Source organism: Epinephelus fuscoguttatus, linkage group LG11 (genome assembly GCF_011397635.1).
Source record: "Epinephelus fuscoguttatus linkage group LG11, E.fuscoguttatus.final_Chr_v1".
NCBI classification, from domain to species: domain Eukaryota; kingdom Metazoa; phylum Chordata; class Actinopteri; order Perciformes; family Serranidae; genus Epinephelus; species Epinephelus fuscoguttatus.
Window position 1 is genome coordinate 38920848 of NC_064762.1, and position 24170 is coordinate 38945017.

The 24170-nt window shown below is 40.3% G+C and overlaps 1 protein-coding gene across 3 annotated transcripts; it reads left to right on the forward strand.

The window, feature by feature from the left end:
- The first annotated feature begins 4540 nt into the window (after window positions 1-4540).
- On the forward strand, window positions 4541-24050 carry mcm9 (minichromosome maintenance 9 homologous recombination repair factor). Of its 3 annotated transcripts, none has more exons than XM_049590642.1 (15): window positions 4541-4667; window positions 5057-5240; window positions 6711-6876; window positions 7240-7346; window positions 9389-9595; window positions 9704-9785; window positions 10937-11137; window positions 11249-11374; window positions 13352-13471; window positions 13621-13795; window positions 15550-15752; window positions 16161-16364; window positions 17428-17510; window positions 17984-18129; window positions 20823-24050. In XM_049590642.1, exons 2-15 carry the CDS (start codon window positions 5076-5078, stop codon window positions 22753-22755), a joined length of 3918 nt encoding a protein of 1305 aa, XP_049446599.1. In that variant the 5' UTR covers window positions 4541-4667; window positions 5057-5075; the 3' UTR covers window positions 22756-24050. The 3 variants fall into 3 exon arrangements, with proteins under 3 accessions (XP_049446599.1, XP_049446600.1, XP_049446601.1); XM_049590643.1 differs by having other exon boundaries at window positions 17984-18124; window positions 20823-20998; XM_049590644.1 differs by lacking the exons at window positions 17428-17510; window positions 17984-18129; window positions 20823-24050 and adding an exon at window positions 16477-16614.
- The last annotated feature ends 120 nt before the right edge of the window (window positions 24051-24170 follow it).

Genomic DNA, 24170 nt, shown 5'->3' on the forward strand with positions numbered 1-24170 from the left:
ATCTCGTGCGCACTGCTTCTCTCAGGAGTGCAAATGACAGAGGTAATGCGGCCTTCAAATATTTATACGATGCACATAGCAACCATAGAATCATATTATTATCCTATTATTTGTTTTATTCACTTTAATTTCCCAATAATTTCACAAATTATTATTTCCATAATGTGAACATATTTTAATAGGCCTATAGACTGCTTCATATTGCATGTAGTTAAAATGGTTATTTTAGTTTCGTGGTTGCGTTATTTCTTTGAGACAAACTTGATGCAGAACCTTACAAATACAATTTATTGGTCTGTCGGCTCAGTTACAGAGGTAGTAGCTTAAATTGGAAATCCAGTTAACCTTGTGGAGATATGCAGTTAGCTGACAACTGTTAGCTGTAACGTCAGCTCCTTCAACACTCACATGCAGTGAGCCATATTTCAGATAAGCACACGCTGATTGTCTCATGACCCGATGTGGTGATGTGGTGAACACAGTTGAAATAAAATGCATCACTTATCTGACAGTTAAAACCTCCTTTTAGATAATTTTCCTTTGCGGATAAAACACCAGTTGTGCTGTTTATTATTATAAAGATTTTGACACCACAACATTCAAAATATCAGTTCAAAACACATTTTTTTCGCATACTACTAAACACAACAGTTAAAGAGTTGTCATGAAATTATCTTTAGCCTCGGTGTATTGTGCATATGGAGTTTTCATTTGTAACTTACTGAATAGATTCTTCATCTTGATGACAGCTAAAAGTACAGCTGGGTGGAGGCATAAGATGCCATCAACATTAAAATCAAGGTCATGTAATCCATAGGTCATCCATATAATCCAAGGTCATAATCCACTGTGATTCAAAGTTGTAAAACAATAAAAAAAATAAATACACAAATATATAAATAAATAGTCCAAGATGAAGAGTGAATAGAGACTGTATATTAGCCTGAATGATGACTGAAATGGGTTTTGACATTAAATTCAAATGAAATGTGCTGTGTTAGAGATAGAGATAAAATAACAGCACCCATGTTGACCTTTAGCTCATTTAATGAACAGGAGATGGTCCTGTAGATGCAGAAGCATCAGAGAGTTGCGAGACTGAACCACTGAGAGGATAACAGAAAAAGGTGGTAAACCTTACTGATGTCAGAAATGTCTGTTTTGTCACTTAAAGTTTTATCATCATTTCTCCTCATTTACCTTGTTGTGCTAATACACTAAGCACTTTCTCTCCTTCTCGCTCTTGTGTTGTGCTGCTGCCGTGGTCCTGCCAGATGCCTCCTGCTGCTGCTGTTATCATTAGTCATACTTCTACTGTTATTATACACATATGATTATTGCCACATATGTATACTATCAGATATCAATATATACTTTCAATATATTGTACCACAATAGCCAGAATTATAATTATAATATAATTAGGCCTACTTTAATTAATGTTGTTGTAAGCTACTGTCATTACCATCTGTCCTGCATCTGTCTCTGTCTCTGTCTCTGTCTCCCCTTCTGTCTCATTGTGTCATATGAATTACTGTTAATGTATCATGTTCATCTGTTCTGTACGACATCTATTGCACATCTGTCCGTCCTGGAAGACAGTTTGTCACATTGGAATTAGCAGTATTATTGTTTCCACGTATTCATTCTAGATCTAACAGTACTTTAAACTCATCTCAGAAATGGTGAAAGACCGTACTGATGTGTTTTTTTTTTTGCATTAAATATATGATGAAATAACACTGAATTTATTATATTAACAACAGTGAATGTCCATCCTTTTTTATTTCATAAAAAGTATAACTTTATTATCTTACCTTCACTACCTTTACCATAAAAGGACTATTAAGCAGTTTGTTTGAGGATGGCTTTAGATAGTAAAAAAATCAAAGGTTACTTAAAAAATATTTCATTGATTAATTTCATTGATTTGAATATATTATTATTTATATATATTGGATAACAATAATTCTATCATTTAAAAACAATGGATGAGCAAATCGTCGATTTTAATGACATTAGCTTGGCTTCACTACCTTTGCCATAAAAGGACAAATAAACAATTTGGTAGAGCATGTTTCTGAAAAATTATTTGACCTTTATTACACTTTAATTTTTGTATAATGTACATAAACCTATTGAGTAAGACCTCTTAAGTATAACATGATGAAAAAATATGTCAACCTTTGAAAATCCCACCAAACAGAGCCCAAATTGTAGAGGTAGCTCAGTCAGATTGAGGTAAGTTCAACACATTTTTCATCAAGATTACTCAAAACAGTTGAGCAGAACGTTAAAGGTAACTGAGAAGTAACAGAGAAAAAGGAGGTTGATCCCAGAAAATAATAGTAACAGGATGACGTGTTCAAATAGGCTGTGATGTTTTGTAAATGTAGGCTTATCTATGTGGGTTTAAGTTATGTTCCCACATTTTCATTTGGTTTTCTCTGAGCCATGGTTTAGCAATGAAAGTGAACTATAATATCATAAATTACAACGTTATGTAGCCCTCTGGTGTTTGCTCAAGACATCTGAAAAGAGAGTTGATGTAGAGTCTGTTTCAAGTATTGATTGACTGACTGCAGTCAGTTGCAGAATGCTTTTTAAAAGACATACCTGTTACTGTCTAATTACTGAAATAAATTAAAGGACTTTTTTTACATTCTACAAACAGTTTTGGATGTTTTTTCACATAGTAAACCTCTTGCAGTAAACCTCTGACAAACGAAAGACTCTATTGGAATAGTAAGACTGCCCCTCTGTCAGGCATTATACAACCATCTCAATTCAGTCTTTATAGTACAAGGATGATCTGAAACCTCCAAGCCCCTTGGGGACAGTAAAGCATCCATCCATCCATCCATCCATCCATCTGTCTGTCTGTTCATTCGTCCATCCGTCTGTCCACCCAACCATCCATTCATCCATGAAGCTGAACTGAACACAATCACTTACATGTAAGCCTGTAGATAGCTTATTGTGTGACTGCTGATAGCCAATCACAACAGTTGCTCTGGTGTTATTGCTTTATATTGTCTACAGGAAAATAAAAAGAGGTCTTAGTGAAATGTGGCAGTTGTGTCACTTTTCACACAGTGAACCTCGTGGCTGACAAATAAAGTCTCTGTTACTTTAATAAGGCTGCCCGTCTCTCAGATATTAAGCAACCACCTAATTTCAAACAATGTTGCTAATGCCCTAAAGTAAGCTAAAAAGGTTGTAGACTGAGCAGCTATGTTGACAGCTATGGTTTCAATATAGTGTCTGACTTCTATTTTAAATCTGTATATGGGTGGTATCTTTTTAGTCCATATGCACATCTAGTATTTTCCATTTAAAATAAACAGTCTTTTACAATCAATATCATTCTTATCATAAAATGAATGATAAAATGCATACTTGAAGCAGTATATTTACAAAACACCTCGTTTTTGTCATCGTTAATAGAGCATTTCTTTGAATAAAGTTGTAAAGGGAGGGAAAAAGTTGGATCAGCGATCAGCAGAAACAAGCTGGATCTCCACTTCTGGATTAAGTGGCCATAAATACAGACAGCAAAATGTCTTTTGGAGGATGTGTGGTAGTTTATAAGGGAAAAAAGGGCAAATTTCTTACACTTCACTAAACAGCTTCCCCTTAGCATTGGGCTTGAGCAAAACAGTGTGATTGAGTCTGAATAGTTTCACGCTCCTTCGGGCTTCTCCCTGAGCCTGCACTTAACATTACTTGATCAGAAAAGAAATCCTACATGTAGAGATGCCGACAGGGATTTAAATCAATTTAAGAATGAGTGTATGGTCATCTTCACTGATGTGTCTAAGGACCCATGTTCTGGGAAAACTGGTTTTGGGATGTATGAAGATAATGTTCAGGTCCAGCAGTGCATCCGTATTTCTGACAACATGTCTGTTTTTTTCTGCTGAGCTATAAGCAATTTTATGGGCTTCGTGGTGGATAGAGGTGGTCAAACGCCCTAATAGTGTCATCTGTTCTGATTCTGTTGCTGCCTTGTTAGCTTTGAGAGGTGAGACATCAACAGCTTCAGTGGCACAAAGAGTGGAAAGAAGATTGCTGGGGCAGACATGACGTCTCTCTGCAGCCCTCTGTTTAGAGGAAGAGATGGATGATTAAATCTGGAAGAAGGGATGACGTTTTAACAAGTCTGAGACTGAGGCATTGTGGTTTAGCCAGTTATCTAAAAGTCACTGGCAAACATTCAGACAGTTTGTGTCAGGGGAACTGAAAACTGTCCAACACATTGTGTTCTCTTGTAACAAAAAAAAAAAAGAAAAGAAAGGCAACGGTTGTTCGAGGAGCTGCCAGATCTGCGTCCACCCAGGATTTCCTTTAAATCTATTTTTGTGTCTGAAGTGGCGTTTCTATCAATTGGTAGAGCAGTCCTGGAATTTCTCTCTGTTTCTGCACTTTATTTAAAAATATAGGGTGAACATTAAACTCTTGCCTGTGGAAGGCAGCATTACGCTTTATTAGCATACAGCCTGCCGGAACCGTATTAGAAGAAGAAGAAGAAGAAGAAGAAGAAGAAGTCGCGTTTCCGGTTGGGTTCAGGCGGAAGTGCCGCGTACCCGCGTAATACAAGCTCAAGTCAGTCGTTTGTTTACATCGGTGATGCGCCTACGAAGACTGTTTCAGTCATTGTAAATACGGTATGTGAATCCCTGTCTTTGTGTTAGAACAGTGTTGCAGTCATTGAAGTAAAGTGTCGCTAGGGTAAAGAGTGTGTATGGCTAGCGACGTTAACTTAAAGGCGGTTGTTAACACCATTCCGTAGCTAACGTAATATATCACAGGTTGTCCTAATTAAAAATTGCGCACGGCACCTTTTTTAAAATTGGAGAGCGTAGATTAAGTGCGTATATGATTCACATTTTATCATTCAAACTGCCTTAGTTGCATTAAAACTTCAATATTTCAGTCTTTGGGCTATAAAAATGTGTATCACGTCGTTCAAGTGATTAGGGTTTGACATTTCTATGTTCTCGTGTGTATAAATGTAAAGCCCTAAACACTGCATTGTTAATTTCTGTTCTTCCAGGGGTTCCCATCACCTCACTATGTTAATCAGCCCGGATCAGGAGGCCCTGATAGGCCGAGTGTTTGAGACCTATCTGACAGAGCACCATCATGAGGACATTCTCCAGCTTATTGCTGATACTAATGAAGAGACCCATCGCCCTGTTGTTGTTAATGCCATGACTCTGTTTGAAGCCAATATGGAGGTAATTTCATCACAGTTCAAAACACAGTCTCCTCTATTCAAAATAAACAGATGTCAGTCAGTGTACTTGAGACTTGGAGGTGTGTTCACTTCAGTCAGTCAGGTGATGGGGTTAAAATCCGGCATTTTTTCCTGTACTGATATATCTACACTAAGTTGTATAAATATCTGGGGTTTACGTTAGATGACCATCTCACATTTGAAGAGGGGATAAACGTTCTGTCAGACTCTGCGGGTAGGGCCCTAGGAGCTGTCCTTAGTAAGGTTAAGTTTTGCAGAGATCTTGGCTATAAAACCTACTCTCAGCTGTTTAAATCTTGTGTTTGTCCTATTTTAGATTATGGTGCAGGGGTTTGGGGTTATGGTAAAAGTATAAAGTGTGAAGCAGTACAGAACAGAGCCATGCGTTGGTTTCTGGGTGTGCATAAATTGGCCCCAATACTTGCATTATCCGGTGGCATGGGGGTGACATGGTGCGTTTGTGGAACAGGTTGATCAATATACCTGATAATAACTTACTAAACAAATTTTTTTATGAGATTTCTTAAACAATTATTCTTGGGCCAGGCAGCTCGAAAAATTATTTGGTATGGCTGGTCTTCAATATGTATATAGAAATAAATTATCTTGTTCTGTCAGTCAAATTAAAAAAGTATTATTTGAAAATTATAAACAAAAATGGTCAGAAGAAGTTCAGTGTAAACCAAAACTGAGAACATATTGTCTGATCAAAGGTAATTATGGCCCAGAGCGCTATGTCACCCTCAACCTTTCCAGAGCTCAGAGGTCAGTTTGTGTCCAGCTGAGGTGTGGTATTCTGCCTCTGGCTCTAGAAACTGGACGCTTCCATTTGATCCCTGAGGAAGACCGAAAGTGTTGTTTGTGTGATCTGGGAGAGATTGAAAATGAATTTCATTTTTTGTTTTACTGTCCTTTGTATCATGACCATAGGCAAAGGCTCTTCTGTAAAATTTTATCTGAAGATGGACCAGATTTGTTTTCAGTGTCTGATGAAGGCAGACTCCAGTATTTATTTTCAGAAAAGGTATTCCTAGTAGCTAGGTTTATCCAAAATGCATATGAGCAGCGTAGAAGTACACTATATGTGTGAAACACTATTACCATCTAACATTAATATGTATGTAGGTAAGAATGTCCATGGGTATATATATATGTATGTATGTATATATGTATATGTATATGTATATGTGTGTAGGTGTGTGGATGCATATATGAGAGCATTATGTCCTGTACTTTCCTTTTATGTTGTACGGCTCCTTTATGTCAATTTAAGTGTCTTGTAAGCCCATGAGGGCTGGGCACCTTTGGTGTATGACACTTGGAAATAAAAACTAACTAACTAACACAGTAAGGCTCATGTAAAATAATCAAATTATGTTCTGCTATCATGTGATATTATATATACATATATGCACTAATGACACTGCATCTCTTCTATCTGTGTTCACAGGTTGGGGACTTTTTCAACGCCTATCCCAATGAAGTCCTGGCCATATTTGATAAAGTGTTACAGAGAACAGCTGTGGAGTTATCAGAGAGATCTTCTCCGAGTCAGTGTGGAGGACAAAGACCAAAAGAGAGAATGACACTCTACACTCTTCATGCTCGCATCACAGGTTAGACATCCAATTGGGACTGATGTTTAAATGTTAGCAGATGTTGGGCAGAGCTTGCACTGTGAGCAAGCTGGCGTTGAGGCGAGACTACTCTGTCCTCCCATTTTACGATCGTACCTTTTATACAGAATGGTGAGGCAGCATTTCCATGTGAAATTCCCACCTTGAAGAGGCAGTGTTAAAGACGCTAGTAGTACATGAAACAGATCATCTGTGAAAAAAAGGTTTGTGTTTCTAATGGCATTTGCAAGAATCCTCCACACCAAAAACAGTGGAGTATCTACCACTGCCCCTGACTCCTGACACCTTGCTGACTCTTTTCTGACTTTTCTGTTGCTGATTGACTGTCCCATGTTTGTCCAGGTCTGCCAGTGTGTCCAGAGCTGACCAGAGACACCATTCCCAGGTCCAGAGATGTAGGACACTTTCTGTCTGTCACTGGTACTGTCATTCGCACCAGTGTTGCCAAGGTAACAGCATGGCACACCTTCAGTTTTCAACAATCTGCTGAAATTGTACTGACACCAATAAATACACCAGTAAATTGCTATTGTTACATTAGAGAACATCACACATACACACACACACATGCACACACACACAGAGTGTAGTAGTTAAATGTGTTGCTTGAGGCAGACAGAGTATGAACAGTGAAGTGTGGGATTGCTGCTGTTTGTTAATTAGTGGATCATTAGGTTGCTGCTATTGTAGGTGTTCTTTCTCTGTTTGGGTCTGACACCATGTCATATCTGGATGCGTGCATCAGATCATTATGCCACATCGCGTTACGTCATGCGCTCTCTGTCCACACTGGATCTGTTAAATATGGAACTCTGCGAAGTCATGTCAACAAACCACTTACGTAGAAGCTATGGTCTCAGAGTAACAACTGACAAGATGGATGAGTACCTGCTTCCTTATTTTTCATATTTGCAACAAAACTATTGCTGGTAATGTATAGATATTATTGTTGTAGCTACCGTATCTCATACCACCATCTCCACTTTGTTAAACAAGCTAGCATCCCACACAAGTCCTACCAGAAACGATCATCTTCTTGGCGTTCTCCCTCCAGCCACATGTCAACTTATTAAAGTTTTTGTAGTTACATAAGGAGGCATCCTGATTTAAACCTCATGAATCATCTGTTCCTCATCCATTGTGGTGCTTCTGGTGCAAGCGACAGAGTAAAAATAGAAACATGGCGTCCGATAAAAGTTCAGCTCAAAACGGCGCGCTGCATTGTGCTGCGTTGCGTCACTTGCAGGCATATAGGACAGTCCAGTAGAAAACAATGCAGTCAAACTGATTTAGTCACTACGCTCACTCTCATCGCATCCAGTTAGGACACGGTGTGAGACCTGACTGAGTCAGTTAAATCTAATTTCCAATCCAGCTTCCATCTAAGAAAGGTGGATTTTTCTTTTGTTTGTTTTTATTATATAAGCTACTGACATGCAATATCCACAGAGCAAGAGTATAGTATTTACTCAGTCCCTCAAGGATGTTGTGAAGCAGCAGTAACACAAATTTAGCCAATCCCCGTGAATTCTGCATAACCTTATAATTTTGTCCAATCCCCACAACTTGACAGCAAATTTGTCTATTTGAAATGAGTAAAATCTCATTTCATTGTGCAGCGTATTGATTCAGTCAGCCCCTCACTCACTCTGTTTATCGTGAGATTACTGCTGCACCTGTGACAGAGTCACACACACAGTAGCAGGGCTACCTGTAAGCATCACACAGCAGTCGTTACCCAATGTTTATAATTATGGGTTTAATGACAGATTTGAGCCGTCTCAGTGTTGGCGTGAGATTGTTGGGACTATTTAACAACTCGATGCCGGATGTTAGGCGCTGCTGCTGTGTTAGCAGGAGGAGAGCAGCTCACAGAGATGGTCCTTCAGTGCTGCTTCAAATGGCAGCAACAGCTGTTTGTCAGCGATCAGCTCCCATCCACGTTCCCTACCATCACAGATAGATTTTTAATTCTATTGGAAACACTAGATGCTCATTATACTGGGCTCTGATTACGAGAAAGCATCGCAACTCTTTGCAAATTTCATTCGCTCCCGCACTTTCTTTGCAATGAAACACCTAAAAATATTGCAACATGCATTGCAGCTTTTTAGAAAAGCTGCTGTGAAATCAGTCATTACATGCCCTAACAACCACAAAAACAGCCCGTGAAGTCCTGGAGGTACTGATTGATATAAGATCAAAAGGTTACACCAATGGGGAAATCAGGGTTATCACAGTACTGGAGGATTCATAGGTGTTCTGTGCAAGCACTTGATTATTTTATGACCAGATCAACCTCAATAAAGTGCTGGCAGCAAGAAGGGTGTAAAGAGAGGAATAGACAGTCACATACTAAACGTGATGCTCACTTGTAAATAGGTGTGTGGGAGAGTAAAGCATGAGTGGGATTAAGTAAAATCACTTCCTGTACAGCATCTTCATTTTTTTATTTTGAGTTTTACTTAGAATCCCTCTCCACCTCTCACAGGTTCTGGAATACGAGCGTGATTACATGTGTACAAAGTGTCGTCACGTCTTCACGGCGCAGGCTGATTTCGACCAGTTCTATACCTTTGTCCCACCGGTTGCCTGTCCCAATCCTGATGGCTGTAACTCGTTCAAGTTCAGCTGTCTGTCAGGAGGATCTGAGCCCGCTGCCTGCAGGGACTTCCAGGAGATCAAGATACAGGAGCAGGTAAAATAGTTATTCATGTGTCAGTTGTTTCTTCAGTTAAGAAAAAGAGTGTCTATGGACTGTACTTGAACTGTACTTGGTGTAAATCTTGTCTCCCTCACACAACAGGTGCAGAGGCTGTCAGTGGGCAGTATTCCTCGTTCTATGGTGGTGGTTCTGGAGGATGACCTTGTCGACATCTGTAAATCTGGTAAGGACTTCAGGTAGCAAGGTTTGACAAAGACACACTTGCTTGTCAACACATAGTAATAGTAGGGGCGAGGGATATAATGTTTGTTTTCAGTGTATGGTGACTTGTTCCATGTGGGATGTATAAAATTACTATATATCAAACATTGAGTACAACTATCATGTCACGACCCCCAAGACCACTGTCTCCTGGGCAATGGTGTATGCAAACAGGGTATGCATTGGTGTCTGCAAGGCTCCAGGCCGCAACTATTCAGTCACATTGTGCGACCATGAAGCACAAGTGCGACTGTCAAATATTATTAATATATGAACTGGAGAGCTGTAAGTGTGTTTTCAGTTCACAGTGAATTACTCCACATGGGTAACAATGGTGCGGTTATGGTTGAACTTTGTGCTAACTGCTAACATTTAATTATTGACCTGAAGCTTTACGTTCACCACAAAAGCATCAAAATTTTGGGCCCAAGCCAGGTGCTTCAGAATAAAAGCACCAATGTGTCTGCTTTGATTTATTTTATTGAAACAATACTTTTTAAAAACTTTATTGTAACAGTACATATTTAATATTATTATGACAGTACTTAATTTAACTTAATTATAACAGTACTTTATTTAATTTCATTTTAACAGCACTTTAATTAACAATATTATTAGTACTCTGTTTAACTTTAATGCCACTGTATTTTTCTATTTAGTAGTTTAGTATTTTAGTAAAAATATGTTGCCCAGCCCTAACTACCTGCTTCTCCAGACAGCTTAAAATTAGATCGCCCCTCCATGCACATGTGTCATTACAGTGACTGCCTGTGATGATACTGAATCCACAGTCCCATCACCAACTACCTCCACGGGGTCGGAGACAGAACATGCTCATGCATCATTTCCACTTATCCAGAACAACATTGTGTTTTTTTTAATGAAGATGACTAGATTAAAAGCTTCTGTTACAACATACCTATATTAAATGCAAACTATTGTATAGGTCCTGTGTGCTGGCAGTGTGGGACAAAGCATTGTTGTAGCATCAGGGTTAAAAATGAAATAAACCTCATTCCACCAGCATTCATTTTCACCTGATGGTGGGAGTGTATGGTGTCATGCTCATCCTGTAGCTGTGCAGTGATTATGGACTGTGTGGTGTGCTCCTAGGAGATGATGTGACCGTCTATGGGGTGATGTGCCAGCGCTGGAAGCCACTCTATGATGGCACTCGCTGTGACGTGGAGCTTGTCCTCAAAGCCAACAATATAGAGGTGAACAACCAGCAGGCTGCTGCTGCTCTTCTCATGAAGGACATTCAGAAAGAGTTTGAAGACTTCTGGGATAGTTACAAACATGATCCCATAGCTGGTATGTAAGAACTGGCCTCATAACACTAAACATTCTCCTGTGGTTTCATTTCTTGTTTTATTGATTTTTTTTTTTTTTAAAGAATAATGTTCTTCTCCCCTCTCTCTGTAGGTAGGAACCAGATCTTGTTGAGCCTGTGCCCACAGGTGTTCGGCATGTATGTGATTAAACTGGCCGTGGCCATGGTGTTGGCTGGCGGCGTGCAGAGAATAGATTCTTCTGGAACCAAGATCAGGGGTATCTTTCTAGTTTCTTATATTTTTAAATTCAGCAGCTGAAAAGAAGGACACCAATATTTCAAGTTCTATGACCTCTAAACCAAAGAGTTTACATTTTGTTTATGTAATGTATTGTCACAGCAAAGGAAGTACTGGTAAAATGATTTGTTTGAGATCTAGGGGATTTAATTATTAATTAATAAGAACCAACTACTAACAGGCCACAATATACCTGAATGCCTGTGTTGCCACTCAACATGAAAAAGATGCAGGCCTTACCTTTAGCTCAGCCAGGCCCCCCACTTCATTCGGTCCCCACCCTGCCATCCGACCCTCCCTGCTTACTGTTGTTGACTCTGTCAAGCCTTTGCACACGGCATGCCAATATGGCAGTTTTAACAATATCAGTGAGAAATACTCCAGCACCGTGGTGACGGATAGCTCCAACTTACGATGTACCTTAGCTGCTCTCCTTACTGCTCTCCTTACAAGCACCCGATAAGGGACAGTTTGGGAAACACTGGTAGGAAAAGAAGTTCCTTAGCTCAGGTATATCTTAGAGACCTTCGTAGAGCGCTAAGATACATCGAAACTGGAAAACGGGAGACATCTCTCCTCTTGCATTTTTGACTGAAGAAAAGTGAAACATGCGATACCTTCCTCTAAACTTTGAGGATATCTGCTGTCGGACTTGCGTCTCTGCAGTTTCCCTTGTTCTGAAAGTTTGACAGACCTCCTGTGCCTGGTTTTAGTTGCTAATGTAGGACTTGATAGTGGTAGTTGTGACGAAGTGGGTGAGAATGCACCTTCACTCACCACTTGTCCCTTACATGCTCAGTGTACACAGTATACCATGTTACTTTTACATACGTTTATTTTGCTATAATTTACCATTGCTTTCGTAACATTACACCACTTATTATCCCGGGTTTGTTTGTGTTCTTGTTATGTTACAGTTAACATCAGTGTATATGAGTAAATTAAAACAAACACACAGTCATAAGTTGGTTTCAGTTACCTTTATTGTGTTTCAGGTTTGAACTTAGTCGAATTGTTTGTTCCTTTGTCTGTACTTACCTGTGTTTGTTCCTTTGTTCAGACCCACCATGCAGGATTGTTTGAAAGGCTGCCGCCCAGCACTTCCTGTCTTTTGTAATTTTAGTGATGTCATCAATGACATCATTGGGCTGAACTAAGTGGAGGGGCTTTCTTTTTGTAGGAATATTTCTTTTGTTTGTTTAGTGCAGTTTAAAGTGACCGGTTAGGATTATTTACTTTTAGTAGTTCATTTAGTGATGTAAATGTGCTTGTAAGTTAATCCTAGGTGTTTATTTGATTTCCTTGTGTTAAGGTTACTGTGTATTGCAACCTCCTTTTGTTCTGGTAGGGGCTGAGGCAGTCTAAGTGTGAGTCAGTCCCTCTATATAAAGGCAGTTGAGGTTTGGGCTCGAGGCTGAGAGGAGAGGAGAGGCCGTGCTGCTGTGAACATGTGCCCTTATGTTTGATTTATTATCAGTTAATTTTCCTCAGTTATTTGCTTGGCTTTTTGTTTGGGTTTTTGTTTGTTTTTGCCTAATTTGCACATGTAATGGCGAGCACTGTAAATAAATTTACAATTTGGTGGAGCCAAGAAGTCTGCTGAGTCTGCCTACCTACCACCTTCCTTGACACTCGAGCTAAACTATTTCACAGTAGTTCTGGGGAGAGGCTTAGCGAAGGGACAATTAGACACAGACAAAATGCAACGTACTGCAGGGATAAGTGTTATTGCTCATTGTCGATCAGTGTCAACGCAAAGGGTCACAGAGAATCTTACGTGTTATTAGCTGCCCTTTTGAGACTGTCAACCAATCAGAACCAACAAATGGTAACCTGTGGCTGTGACAATAGAGAAACTGTGACATATCTGTGCTGTATGTTGGTTTTTATGAGTGGAAAAACTCTCTGTTCTCTGTGGAACGCTGTCTCAAGGTAGAGTTGACCTTGTCCTCTCTAGGTGAGTGTCACATGTTGCTGGTTGGTGACCCCGGCACAGGGAAGTCTCAGTTCCTCAAGTATGCCGCTAAGATCATGCCACGCTCTGTCCTCACAGCAGGAATTGGATCAACAAGTGCAGGTAGACCCTGTTCACTGTCAGCTCTCAAATTGAAGGAGTTTGTTTTCACTGCCTCTGAGCTTCATGTTCTCACAAACAATTCTACATGCCTACATATAGACATGTCCAGTCAGTTAAGTGAATAATACACATGATGTCATGTGTTGAAGGACTGACAGTAGCAGCGGTGAAAGATGGAGGTGATTGGCATCTGGAGGCAGGAGCCCTGGTCCTGGCAGATGGTGGTTTGTGCTGCATTGATGAATTCAACAGCATCAAGGAACATGACCGCATCAGCATCCATGAAGCCATGGAACAACAGTCTATTAGTGTGGCCAAAGCAGGGTAAGACAGCCATGCACACACATCCACATGCTCACAGAAATCCAGTCTAGGCAGAGAAGACCAACATGCATCAAGTTTTAATGGGGTTAATGTTTGCCCCTCACCAGATTAGACAGGGCAAAAATATGGTGATCACTGTAAAGGTGGTTGAAAAGCTGTACACAATAAGGAGGTTACTAAATACAACATGGGTCACTGACACATAGAGCTATCTGGGTAACCTGAGACTCATCATGCTTATTGTGTTCGCCTCTCCTAAGAATCTTCCTGTTGAATACTTAATAGGATGAGTATGAGGAATAGACAGATAATAAGTAATCAGTTATATGCCTGGTCCATGGCTTTATCAGTGAATGGCACTGTATTACTGCATTTCAATAGTCTACAGTACTTCAGAGGAGTTTTCAAAATATTGTGATATATATATATGTTGTGTATCGCGATGTAGCCTGGAAATACCGTGATATTATTTTTAAGCTAAATTGCCCATCCCTAGTGTATTATGTGCATGCATATAAAACAATGGTTATGCTTTGTGAGCAAAGGAACAGTAATCGGTAAAAATGTCTTCAGTACTCATGGGTGAAATTGATTAAAAAAAACTTGACAAACTTAGTGAGCACTGCAATTCTTTTAAATCATGCATACCACACAGCTAAATGTAAAAATCTATTCCACTGTGTGTGGGTCAGCTATGTAAGCTGTGATTATCCTCTGCCAATATGATGCTTTTTTTTTTTGAGTGGATTGTTGTTTTCTTGTTGAGTACTTTGTTAGTGGTGAGTAAAATTCTTCATGAAATTAATATGCTGAGAATTAAGACATAGAGGAAGTAGACTATCAGCTTTGTCACGCTGTACTTAGTCAAAGCAGTGCTTCCAGCTAAATACTAACGTCAGCATCCCAACAAAGTTATTTCTGAGAAGAACATCAACATGTTGCTACAACTGCTGTAACTGTGCTGAGTCTGTTCATCCTCTGTGACCATGTTCAACGGCGCCATGGTCACAGTTTAACTTAATGAGATTAAAGATAGGGCTGCAGGGCTCCAGATCACAACTATGTAGTCACATTTTGCCACCATGGAGCACCACTGTGACTTGCAAATATTAATATGAACTGGAGAGCTGTAAGTGTGTTTCCAGATCACAGTGAATACGTTCTCACATTTAAGGGCGCAACAGTTAACTTTGTGCTAACTGCTAACAACAACAATTGATCAGAAGCTTCAAGTTCACAGCAAACACATCAACACATCCAGCCCGAGACTAGCCCAGTGCTTCAAAATAAAAGCACAAGTGGGTCCACTTTGATTTATTTAAATACAGCAATACTTAATTTATCTACAGCAACCCCCAAAACAAAAAATTATGTAACTGCCCATTTAATTTACTCAGGACACCTCACTCAGAGGCTACTCAACAAAATTGCTTTCAGTACCGCCAAGATGGCAGATTACATTGCTTACCTGTGATCTTTTGTTCTGTTATTACAGATATCTGTTAATGACAAAAATACGTGGAAGACTATTACATGCAAGACTCCATCCTCTCTTTCTAACCTATAGAATATGACATGCCCACTGAGGTTGTCACAGTTCTCACTTCAGGCCAAGGAAAACCTTTTATTTTGAACTAAGTTTTTGGGTTCAGAAACAGTTTATTTGTGGTGAAAATGCTGTGAACGATTCAAAAGTATAGGCATGAATCTGAAAGGAAACTGAAACTACTCTTCATTGCCCCTCTTCTTTATAGTATTGTGTGTAAGCTGAACACTCGAACCACCATCCTGGCAGCTGCCAACCCTAAAGGCCGGTATGACCCCAACGAGCCACTGTCTGTGAATGTAGCTCTGGCCAGCCCTCTGCTCAGTCGCTTCGACCTAGTTCTGGTTCTGCTGGACACCAGAAACGCAGAGTGGGACCACATCATCTCCTCTTTTATTCTGGAGGACAGAGGTACAGGATGTGCTACTGAAATGAAATTCTAAGAGCAAATCAACCACCATCAAATGTGAAATTTGATTATAGTCATAGTTTAATGATTGTTATTTTTATATTTTTCACAATATTCTCATTAGCATTGCATATTGTAATTGTATAGTGAAATTTATACATCAACCCAGGTAAAAATCATCTATCTATATATCAGTTAATAGATGTTATTAATAAATGCAGTGTGGAAAAAAGATCTTAAATTGCTCTGAACATAGGTTTATTTTAAATTGCAGAATGTTTCAGCTGAACACTGCAAAAATTCTGTATTGTTTTTATTAAGGAATGATTCTGTTATGATAATTATCAAAGAATTAATTTTCTTTTGATGATGAAAGTAGTGAGATGTGAGTCATGTTGTGTTGCTGTCAGGACTGCCTGCTGAGAGTGGCAGCCTGTGGCCCATGGAGAAGATGAAGGCGTATTTCAGTGTGATTAAAGGCCTGCAGCCGCAGATGTCTGAGGAGGCCAATAGCATCTTGACCCGTTACTACCAGCTGCAGAGACAGAGTGATGGACGCAACGCGGCCCGCACCACGATCCGCATGCTGGAGAGTCTCAGCAGGCTGGCTGAAGGTGAGGACAGTCAGCTGTCGGTCAATGTTGACCCGTTGTTGAGCATCCATCGCCTTGTCCTACGTTGTTGCTCCTTGTTGGCCCACGTTGACTTTTCTTTTGGCCGATTCAGCATTTTGAATCAGCATCGGCAAGGGTGGAGCCTGTTGGTGAATGAAATCCCTCTACCTGGCAGTTCAGCTCAGCACACGAGGAGAGAAATGGAAGTGATGAATGTAAACAAAGAGCTGAAGTCAAAAGGGAGTGAGACTAAAACACATTTGATATAAACGTAAGATTATTTTACTTTTGCCATTGTGCTCTTTAGCATAAATGTTTCCTGATGGTTTGTGTTATGGTTCACTGGAATGCGGTAATTATACTCTTATCAAGACAGTCTTCCAGTTTCCCTTTTTGAAAGATGATTACATACTACCATCCCCTGCTGGTGTGGAGAGTTATTTCCTCTCATGCAGGCACAGAATGTATGTGCTGGTTGGCCATCGGCTGAATTCTTTGCAGTGTGTTCATGTGCAACATTTTGGCCGAGACACCGCAACATGAGATGACGCAGCAGTGGGTCTTTGTTGCCACTAGTTCTCTGAAGTTGGTGCGGTGTGTCCGGGCCTTTAAGTTAGTTGACTTTGAGTTATTCTCATCCTTTGTATGATGTATGATCACAGACTGAACAGCTTTGGATTTTGGACTGTTCTGAAATAACCATTTAAAGATGTCACCTTGGGCTCTGGGAAATTACACAGGACATGTTTCACTATTTTCTGACATTTCATTGACAAAACAGAGTTAATAATGGGCATATTACTGGTAATTGATAATGAAAATAGTTATAGGCTGCTAGTTGCAGTCCTGCACCCAGCAACCTGTTGTGCTCAAATGTGACTTGATGTGGCTCCATACATCACTGCATTGGGTTGGTTTACTATTAAAAATGAGACTTTTTCAATACATCAGCTGAGTTCATGTCTTTAAATGTAATAGGAGGCAATGTCTTCAAAAAAACATGCTAATGAATTGAAATGTGTATAAATAACTGAAAGCACTCACACAGAACTGTGTCTTACAGCCCATGCTAAACTCATGTACAGAGAGACAGTGACTGTAGAGGATGCTGTCATTGCGGTCTCTGTCATGGAGTGCTCCATGCAGGTAAGGAGAAAACTGAAGGACCCACTTTGCTACAAGAATATGATTTTACCATTGTCTTTTTGTTTTTTGTTTCCTAAAGGGAGAGTTCACCCAAAAATCAAAAACGCATTTTTCCATATCACTCAACAGGCTCGTGTAAGCACAAGATGTAAACATGCATTGTAATCATTAATGGCATCACCTCAGCTGAGCTGTAACGTTAGCTAACTCTGTGGTGCTGGGTGAGCTATCCTTTTGTGCAGTGATACAGTTGGTGGCTGTAGATGCATACCTTTCCACCAGTGAAGGCCAGACAGCTATGCTTACTGCTCAGCAGGAATATTGAATTGATTTATATTAAACTATTTATCATGATACATGTTGACACTGACACATTAATGACCATTAACATTTATTCTGTCCTTGTTTTCCACTCTAATACTGAGGCCTGTGATCCTGCAACTGTCTAACTATATGCGGCACTCCTCTTTTAGGGTGGTGCTCTGCTGGGAAATGTAAACGCATTACTCACCTCATTCCCTGATGACCCAGGTCAGCAGTATCAGACTCAGTGTCAGGTACTGCTGGAAGGGCTGAACCTGCCACTGCTCCTCCAGAAGGAGATGGACAGACAGGTCAGGTGAGTAACTGCCTGCTCATTTGATAAGTCTCAGTTAAACCCAATGTTGTTTTACCCTCCCACTGATATGCACATTTCAGTGCTTAAAGGAATGCTTTATCCTCCCAAATGATCATGTGGATAGCAGTTACTCAGCCCATGTTACAGTGAATTCATGATGAAAACTTTGTTTTTCTTTCATACCTCCACTTTAATCGGAGAATCTAAAGATATAAAATTCTTGATGAATTGAAGTAAGCAGGGACAGTGTTTTACAACAGTAAAAGTATATCAAAACATCGGTTTACAAACTCTCATACAACTCATGCAATGTAATCCAAGTCTCATTTATCCAGACATATACCCAGTACTTCCCAACATAAGCATTTTCACTACAACCTTACATTTTGAAACTGAACTTGAAATGAAACTTATAAGTTCTCTTCAAAGCCAGACTACCTTGATGACAACAGTGATTTTACCTCGCTGAACACAGGAGCTGCTGGTGCAACAGTACCTCATTTTGTGGTTTCTTTATGTTATTGCATGACTTTAGTGAAACTGAATTAACCCTTTACAACACCAAAGTCACACAGTAACACAAACAACCTAACTCACCAAGGCAGTGATAGAACAGCAGCTCTTGTGTTCAGTGAGGTACAATTACTGTCTTTGTCAGAGGAGTTTGGCTTTGAAGAGAGCATAGATACTTTCGGAAGTCTGTTTGAGCATACAACTGGATAAATGAGACTCACATTGCATGAGTTTTGTTAGAATTTGTAAAGAATGTTTTCATATTGTTTTGATGTTAAATGTGCTCTCTGTAGACCTCAATTCATCCAGAATTTTCTCTGGTTTTGGATTCTATGCTGTAAACCAGATGTATGTGAGAAAAGCAAAGTTTTCTTCATGTATGTAACGTAGCATGGGGTGAGTAACTGACAGAGGTGTGGACTCAAGTCACATCAATCAATCAATCAATCAATTTTATTTATAAAGCCCAATATCACAAATCACAATTTGCCTCACAGGGCTTTACAGCATACGACATCCCTCTGTCCTTAAGACCCTCACAGTGGATAAGGAAAAACTCCCCAAAAAAACACCTTTAACGGGGGAAAAAAAAACGGTAGAAACCTCAGGAAGAGCGACTGAGGAGGGATCCCTCTTCCAGGACGGACAGACGTGCAATAGATGTCGTACAGAACAGATCAACATGATAAATTAACAGTAATCCATATGACACAGGGAGAGAGAGAGAGAGAGAGAGAGAGAGAGAGAGAGAGAGAGAGAGAGAGAGAGAGAGAGAGAGAGAGAGAGAGAGAGAGAGAGAGAGAGAGAGAGAGAGAGAGAGAGAGAGAGAGAGAGAGAGAGAGAGAGAGAGAGAGAGAGAGAGAGAGAGAAGGTGCCCGGTGTATTATAGGGGGGTCCTCCGGCAGACTAGGCCTAAGTCAGCCTAACTAGGGGCTGGTACAGGGCAAGCCTGAGCCAGCCCTAACTATAAGCTTTATCAAAGAGGAAAGTCTTAAGTCTAGTCTTAAATGTGGAGATGGTGTCTGCCTCCCGGACCGTAACAGGAAGATGATTCCACAGGAGAGGAGCCTGATAGCTGAAGGCTCTGGCTCCTGATCTACTTTTGGAGACTTTAGGGACCAGAGTAACCCTGCGTTCTCAGAGCGCAGAGTTCTGGTGGGATATTATGGCACTATGAGCTCTCTAAGATATGACGGAGCTTGACCATTTAGAGCTTTATAAGTTAACAGTAGGATTTTAAATTCAATTCTGGATTTTACAGGGAGCCAGTGCAGAGAAGCTAAAACAGGAGAGATATGATCTTGTTTCTTAGTTCCTGTTAGTACACGTGCTGCTGCATTCTGAATTAGCTGGAGAGTTTTTAAGGACTTACTAGAGCTACCTGATAATAGAGAGTTACAGTAATCCAGCCTTGAGGTAACAAAAGCGTGGACCAATTTTTCTGCATCTTTTCGGGTCAGGATAGGCCTAATTTTCGCAATATTACGCAGATGAAAAAACGCAGTCCGTGAGGTTTGCTTTAAATGAGAATTAAAAGACAAATCTTGATCAAATGTTACTCCGAGGTTTCTTGACTCACATGACTTGGACTTAAGTCAAATTCAAGTAACAAATCTAATGACTTTAGACTCAACTTGACAAACTCAAAAAAGGCTTGCAACTCAACTTGGATTTTAATTCCAATGACTTGTGACTTCACTTGGACTTGATCCCTTTGACTTGAAAATTCTTTCACTTTTTTACCTAATCCCAAGCCCAAAGATTAAAAAGTATGTTATTTATTATAACATACTACGAGTCCTTCCTACAGTTGGTTGTTGATGTTTGTATAGGTGAGTGTAGGTATTCATAATGCAATACAAGCCCCATCAGTCAGCCTCTACTTTATAACTAGTCACGAGCATCCATAAGACACTTGACAGTTAAAATTCATTATAAGTCATATCTATAATGTTTTGTGACTGTTGATATAGTGCATCAGTAAGCATTATGTGTGTTTATGAGTGCAGTCATACAGCATTATAAATCCATTATAATTCACTATGAATGCACCTAGTTTTGTGCATGGGGTGTTGTTGTGTTTAATGTATTTTAAGTTGTTCTGTGATACAGAATTGAACATGGATCAGGGTTCCTGTAGCTTTAAAGAGGAGTTCATTTGCATTTTTTTTGTCCACCAGGCTGAAGAGCAACACCCCAGATGTCTCCCAACAAGACCCACCAACTGATAATTACCAACATCAACTCAGAGACACAAACACCATCAACAAAACCCACTGCCATGACAGCACTGCCATGTCCAGTCATTGCAAGGGTGTTGACTCACCGGAGAGTGGCTTGGACTGGTTTAACTCCATCACTCCATCACTGTCGCCAGATGGTATGGCTTCATCCATGATTACATCAGCTGAAGAAAACCTAAGCAAAACAAAACCAAACTCCAGCTGGTCAGAAATATTTACAGTAACCAAACAGCCAGACTGTCAGACTAAGAAGGACATTCTCACTAATGCTGGCTCATCATTAAATCATGATGGTGCGTCAAAAGCTTTCAGAAAAATTACGTCTGCTTCAGAAGAAAAGGAAAACATTAAAGAAAAAAGTCCCAGAACTCAAAAGGAGATGAAGCAATCTGAGAGACAGGAGGATGAAAAACATCCAGAGTCATTGGAGTGTGTGATTCAGAAGGTCTCCAAGAACCTAGTAGACAGAAGACGGGAGCTGGAGCTGAATCATCCGCAGAGTGACAAACGAGGAAGACGTGGGGATAGTGCAAGTAAAAATGTGACTAATGTTTTTAATACAACTTCAGATTCCACGCTGTCATCAGGTCAGAAGTTCCCCTCAAATACCCGAGTTCAGGATAACGTGTCCCCTGGTGAAGACCGTAGTTTTGAGAAGGAAGACAAGAGGGACCAGACTGGAACAAAGACCATCAGTACTGTACTAAAGGAAAAGATGGCAGCTGAAGCTGAAACGGGGAAAGAATTGCATGAGAAGTTTTCAGGCTTTACATTCAAACCAAGGAAGATGAGACCTTTAGTCCACAACCACACCCTTAATGGCAGCGCAGAGGTCGGCTCAGAGTTCCAGACGTATTGTAACCGAGGCAACAGAGATCCTCAAACCTCCACAGAAAACACAATCAGTAAACAGAAGCCAGTTAGTCAGGATGACTCAGCAGGCCCACTTACAGACACGAAGAAGAGTAAAAGAAAGAAAAGACAGAATCAGGACCAAGATCTTTCAGAAGGTGGGAAACGGTTGAGCTGTGTAAGTGAGGTAGGAGAGGGCAGGTCTGAGGCCGGTTTCTCTCTTACATCCGAAGAGCTGGATCAAGACGATTTTACCTTTGTAAAGGGCAAAATGTCAAAAGGAAAAACTGTGGGTAGAATAAAGGGAAGTGATGATAGAGAAAATCTGTGTCAAGAACAGAGAATCAGAGTCAGCACTTGTGACAAGACTGAAGTAGGTAGCTTTACCTGCTCCACACCTTTAAAACCAACCACTCACATCAACGATCCCACATCTTCCAAACCAGGCCACACCAAGTCCACTGTGGCCGTCTCAACCCTGGCCAAACTCTCAAGATTCTCATTCACCAGCACAACTGAGCCCACAACCACCACTCAAACAAGCATGGAACAAAGTCCACTTCAAAGAAAAGATGCTGAATGCTCAAATGCCAAAGACGAGGAAACTCTGAATCCACCCCAAAACAGTCGCTTACTAAGGAAGATTAAAACTGTGGCCACTGTGGGCAAAGTAAAGGACATGTTACCCCCACCAGCCACAGAGCTCACACCAGGACAGAATTATGAACAACGGACAGAGTCACCAACAAAAATTCAGTGCAAAGCAAAGCGGACAGAGCCTGTTCATGCTGCAAACCACAGTAACAGTGTAACAGTGGAGAATGATGGTCCTGATATCTACCAAAGCACTGCCAATCTGAAGAAGAGAAAGTGTTTTGAGCTGGGCCCTCCACTGTGCAGTGTTGGGGGTTCCCAGAGTCCGTTCTCAGGACTGTCTTTGTTCAGCTCTGTTGACTTGAGTAATGATGTTCTTGACACTGACTGGGACCAAGAGGTTTCAAAGAAAGCCAAAATCTAAAGGCAAAGGCTACTGTCACAATGTGTGTGTGGATTAAAAAGAATATCACACCAATTAAATCATGTTTTCTCTGTGTGGCACATCAGTTGAATTTTTTGCCTGATGTATGATTTAGTTACCTTCTGCAGTCTGAAAATAAACCTGTTAAATTGATAAAGAAATTCAGGTGTTGATCCTGGAATTGTATTTTTCGGCTTCCTCTTTTTATCTGAAAGGACTGGGACTCAGCCACAGCAGCTCGAGCTCAGGCTAATTAATTGACTGCATGGTGGCAACATGACAAGCAACATGATGTTTTGGCCAAAAACCATATCAGTGTTTTTGGTCCATCCAGAGGAGTCACCAGAAGACAATCATATGTTTCCGCAAACCAAGAATATGTTAGATTTGTACCGTTTAATACATATATGAACATTTCTTAAGTGAGATATTAGCTGACTTTGTCATTGGGAGTTGGGGGATGGTTAATGGCATGACACCTAGGTGAGACACCTGCCAAGCTACAGACCAGTTTCAGACCAACAAATTTGTTCTTAGCGATTATTCCAGCAGCTTTCTAGCCACCAAATGTGGGTGCTTATTGTCAACCTGTCGCTGTCGTTTCCACCACGAATAGTGGTACAAAAAGTGGTTGTTTTTTTACAGAGACATCACCAAAAGCAGGTATTTTAAGCAAAAACATTGTATTTTTTCTAACCATAACCAACTGTTTTTAGTGCCTACACCTAAATATATGTTAACCTAAATCTATGTTAACCAGTGTTTTTGAAGCATAAGTTTCAGTGTATCAGCCAGTGTTGGGCAGTAGCGTCACTCCAAATAGCTTATTATTAGCTTAACTACATTTCTCAGTAGCATGGTGGTAGTGTCTCTACTTTTTGAGTCAAATAGCTTTTCATTAGTGAAGCTGATGAACTGACTGAGTAGCACAGTCGTGTTCACAATAGTTACAAGCTCTCTCTGCTAGGAAAAGCTCTAAAGTGCAGCTGACTTTTTCTTTCTGAGATGTGGATAAAAGTTGCAAATAGATACTAAAGATAATAAAAGATAGTAAAACTGAAAGGTCCGTTATTTTTATTGTTTGTATAACTGTCTTTTATTAATTATGATTTTAATGACTGAAATATATATTTTGGAATTCTGACACAGGATCTCTGGGAGTGTCCTGCGGTTTCTGGCGCCAGTGCGTTGGTGGCAGATCCATTTAGTCAGTGGATTGTGAGGAGGGTTAATGGCACGTACCACAGACGCTCATTCAGATTGGGATCTGGGGAATTTGGAGGCCAGGTTGACACTTTGAGGTCTTTGTCACATTCCTTGGGCCATTCCTGAGCGATGTTTGCAGTGTGGCATGGTGCATTATCCTGCTGGGAGGCCACTGTCATTGGGGAGTACTGTTGCCATGAGGGGGGGTA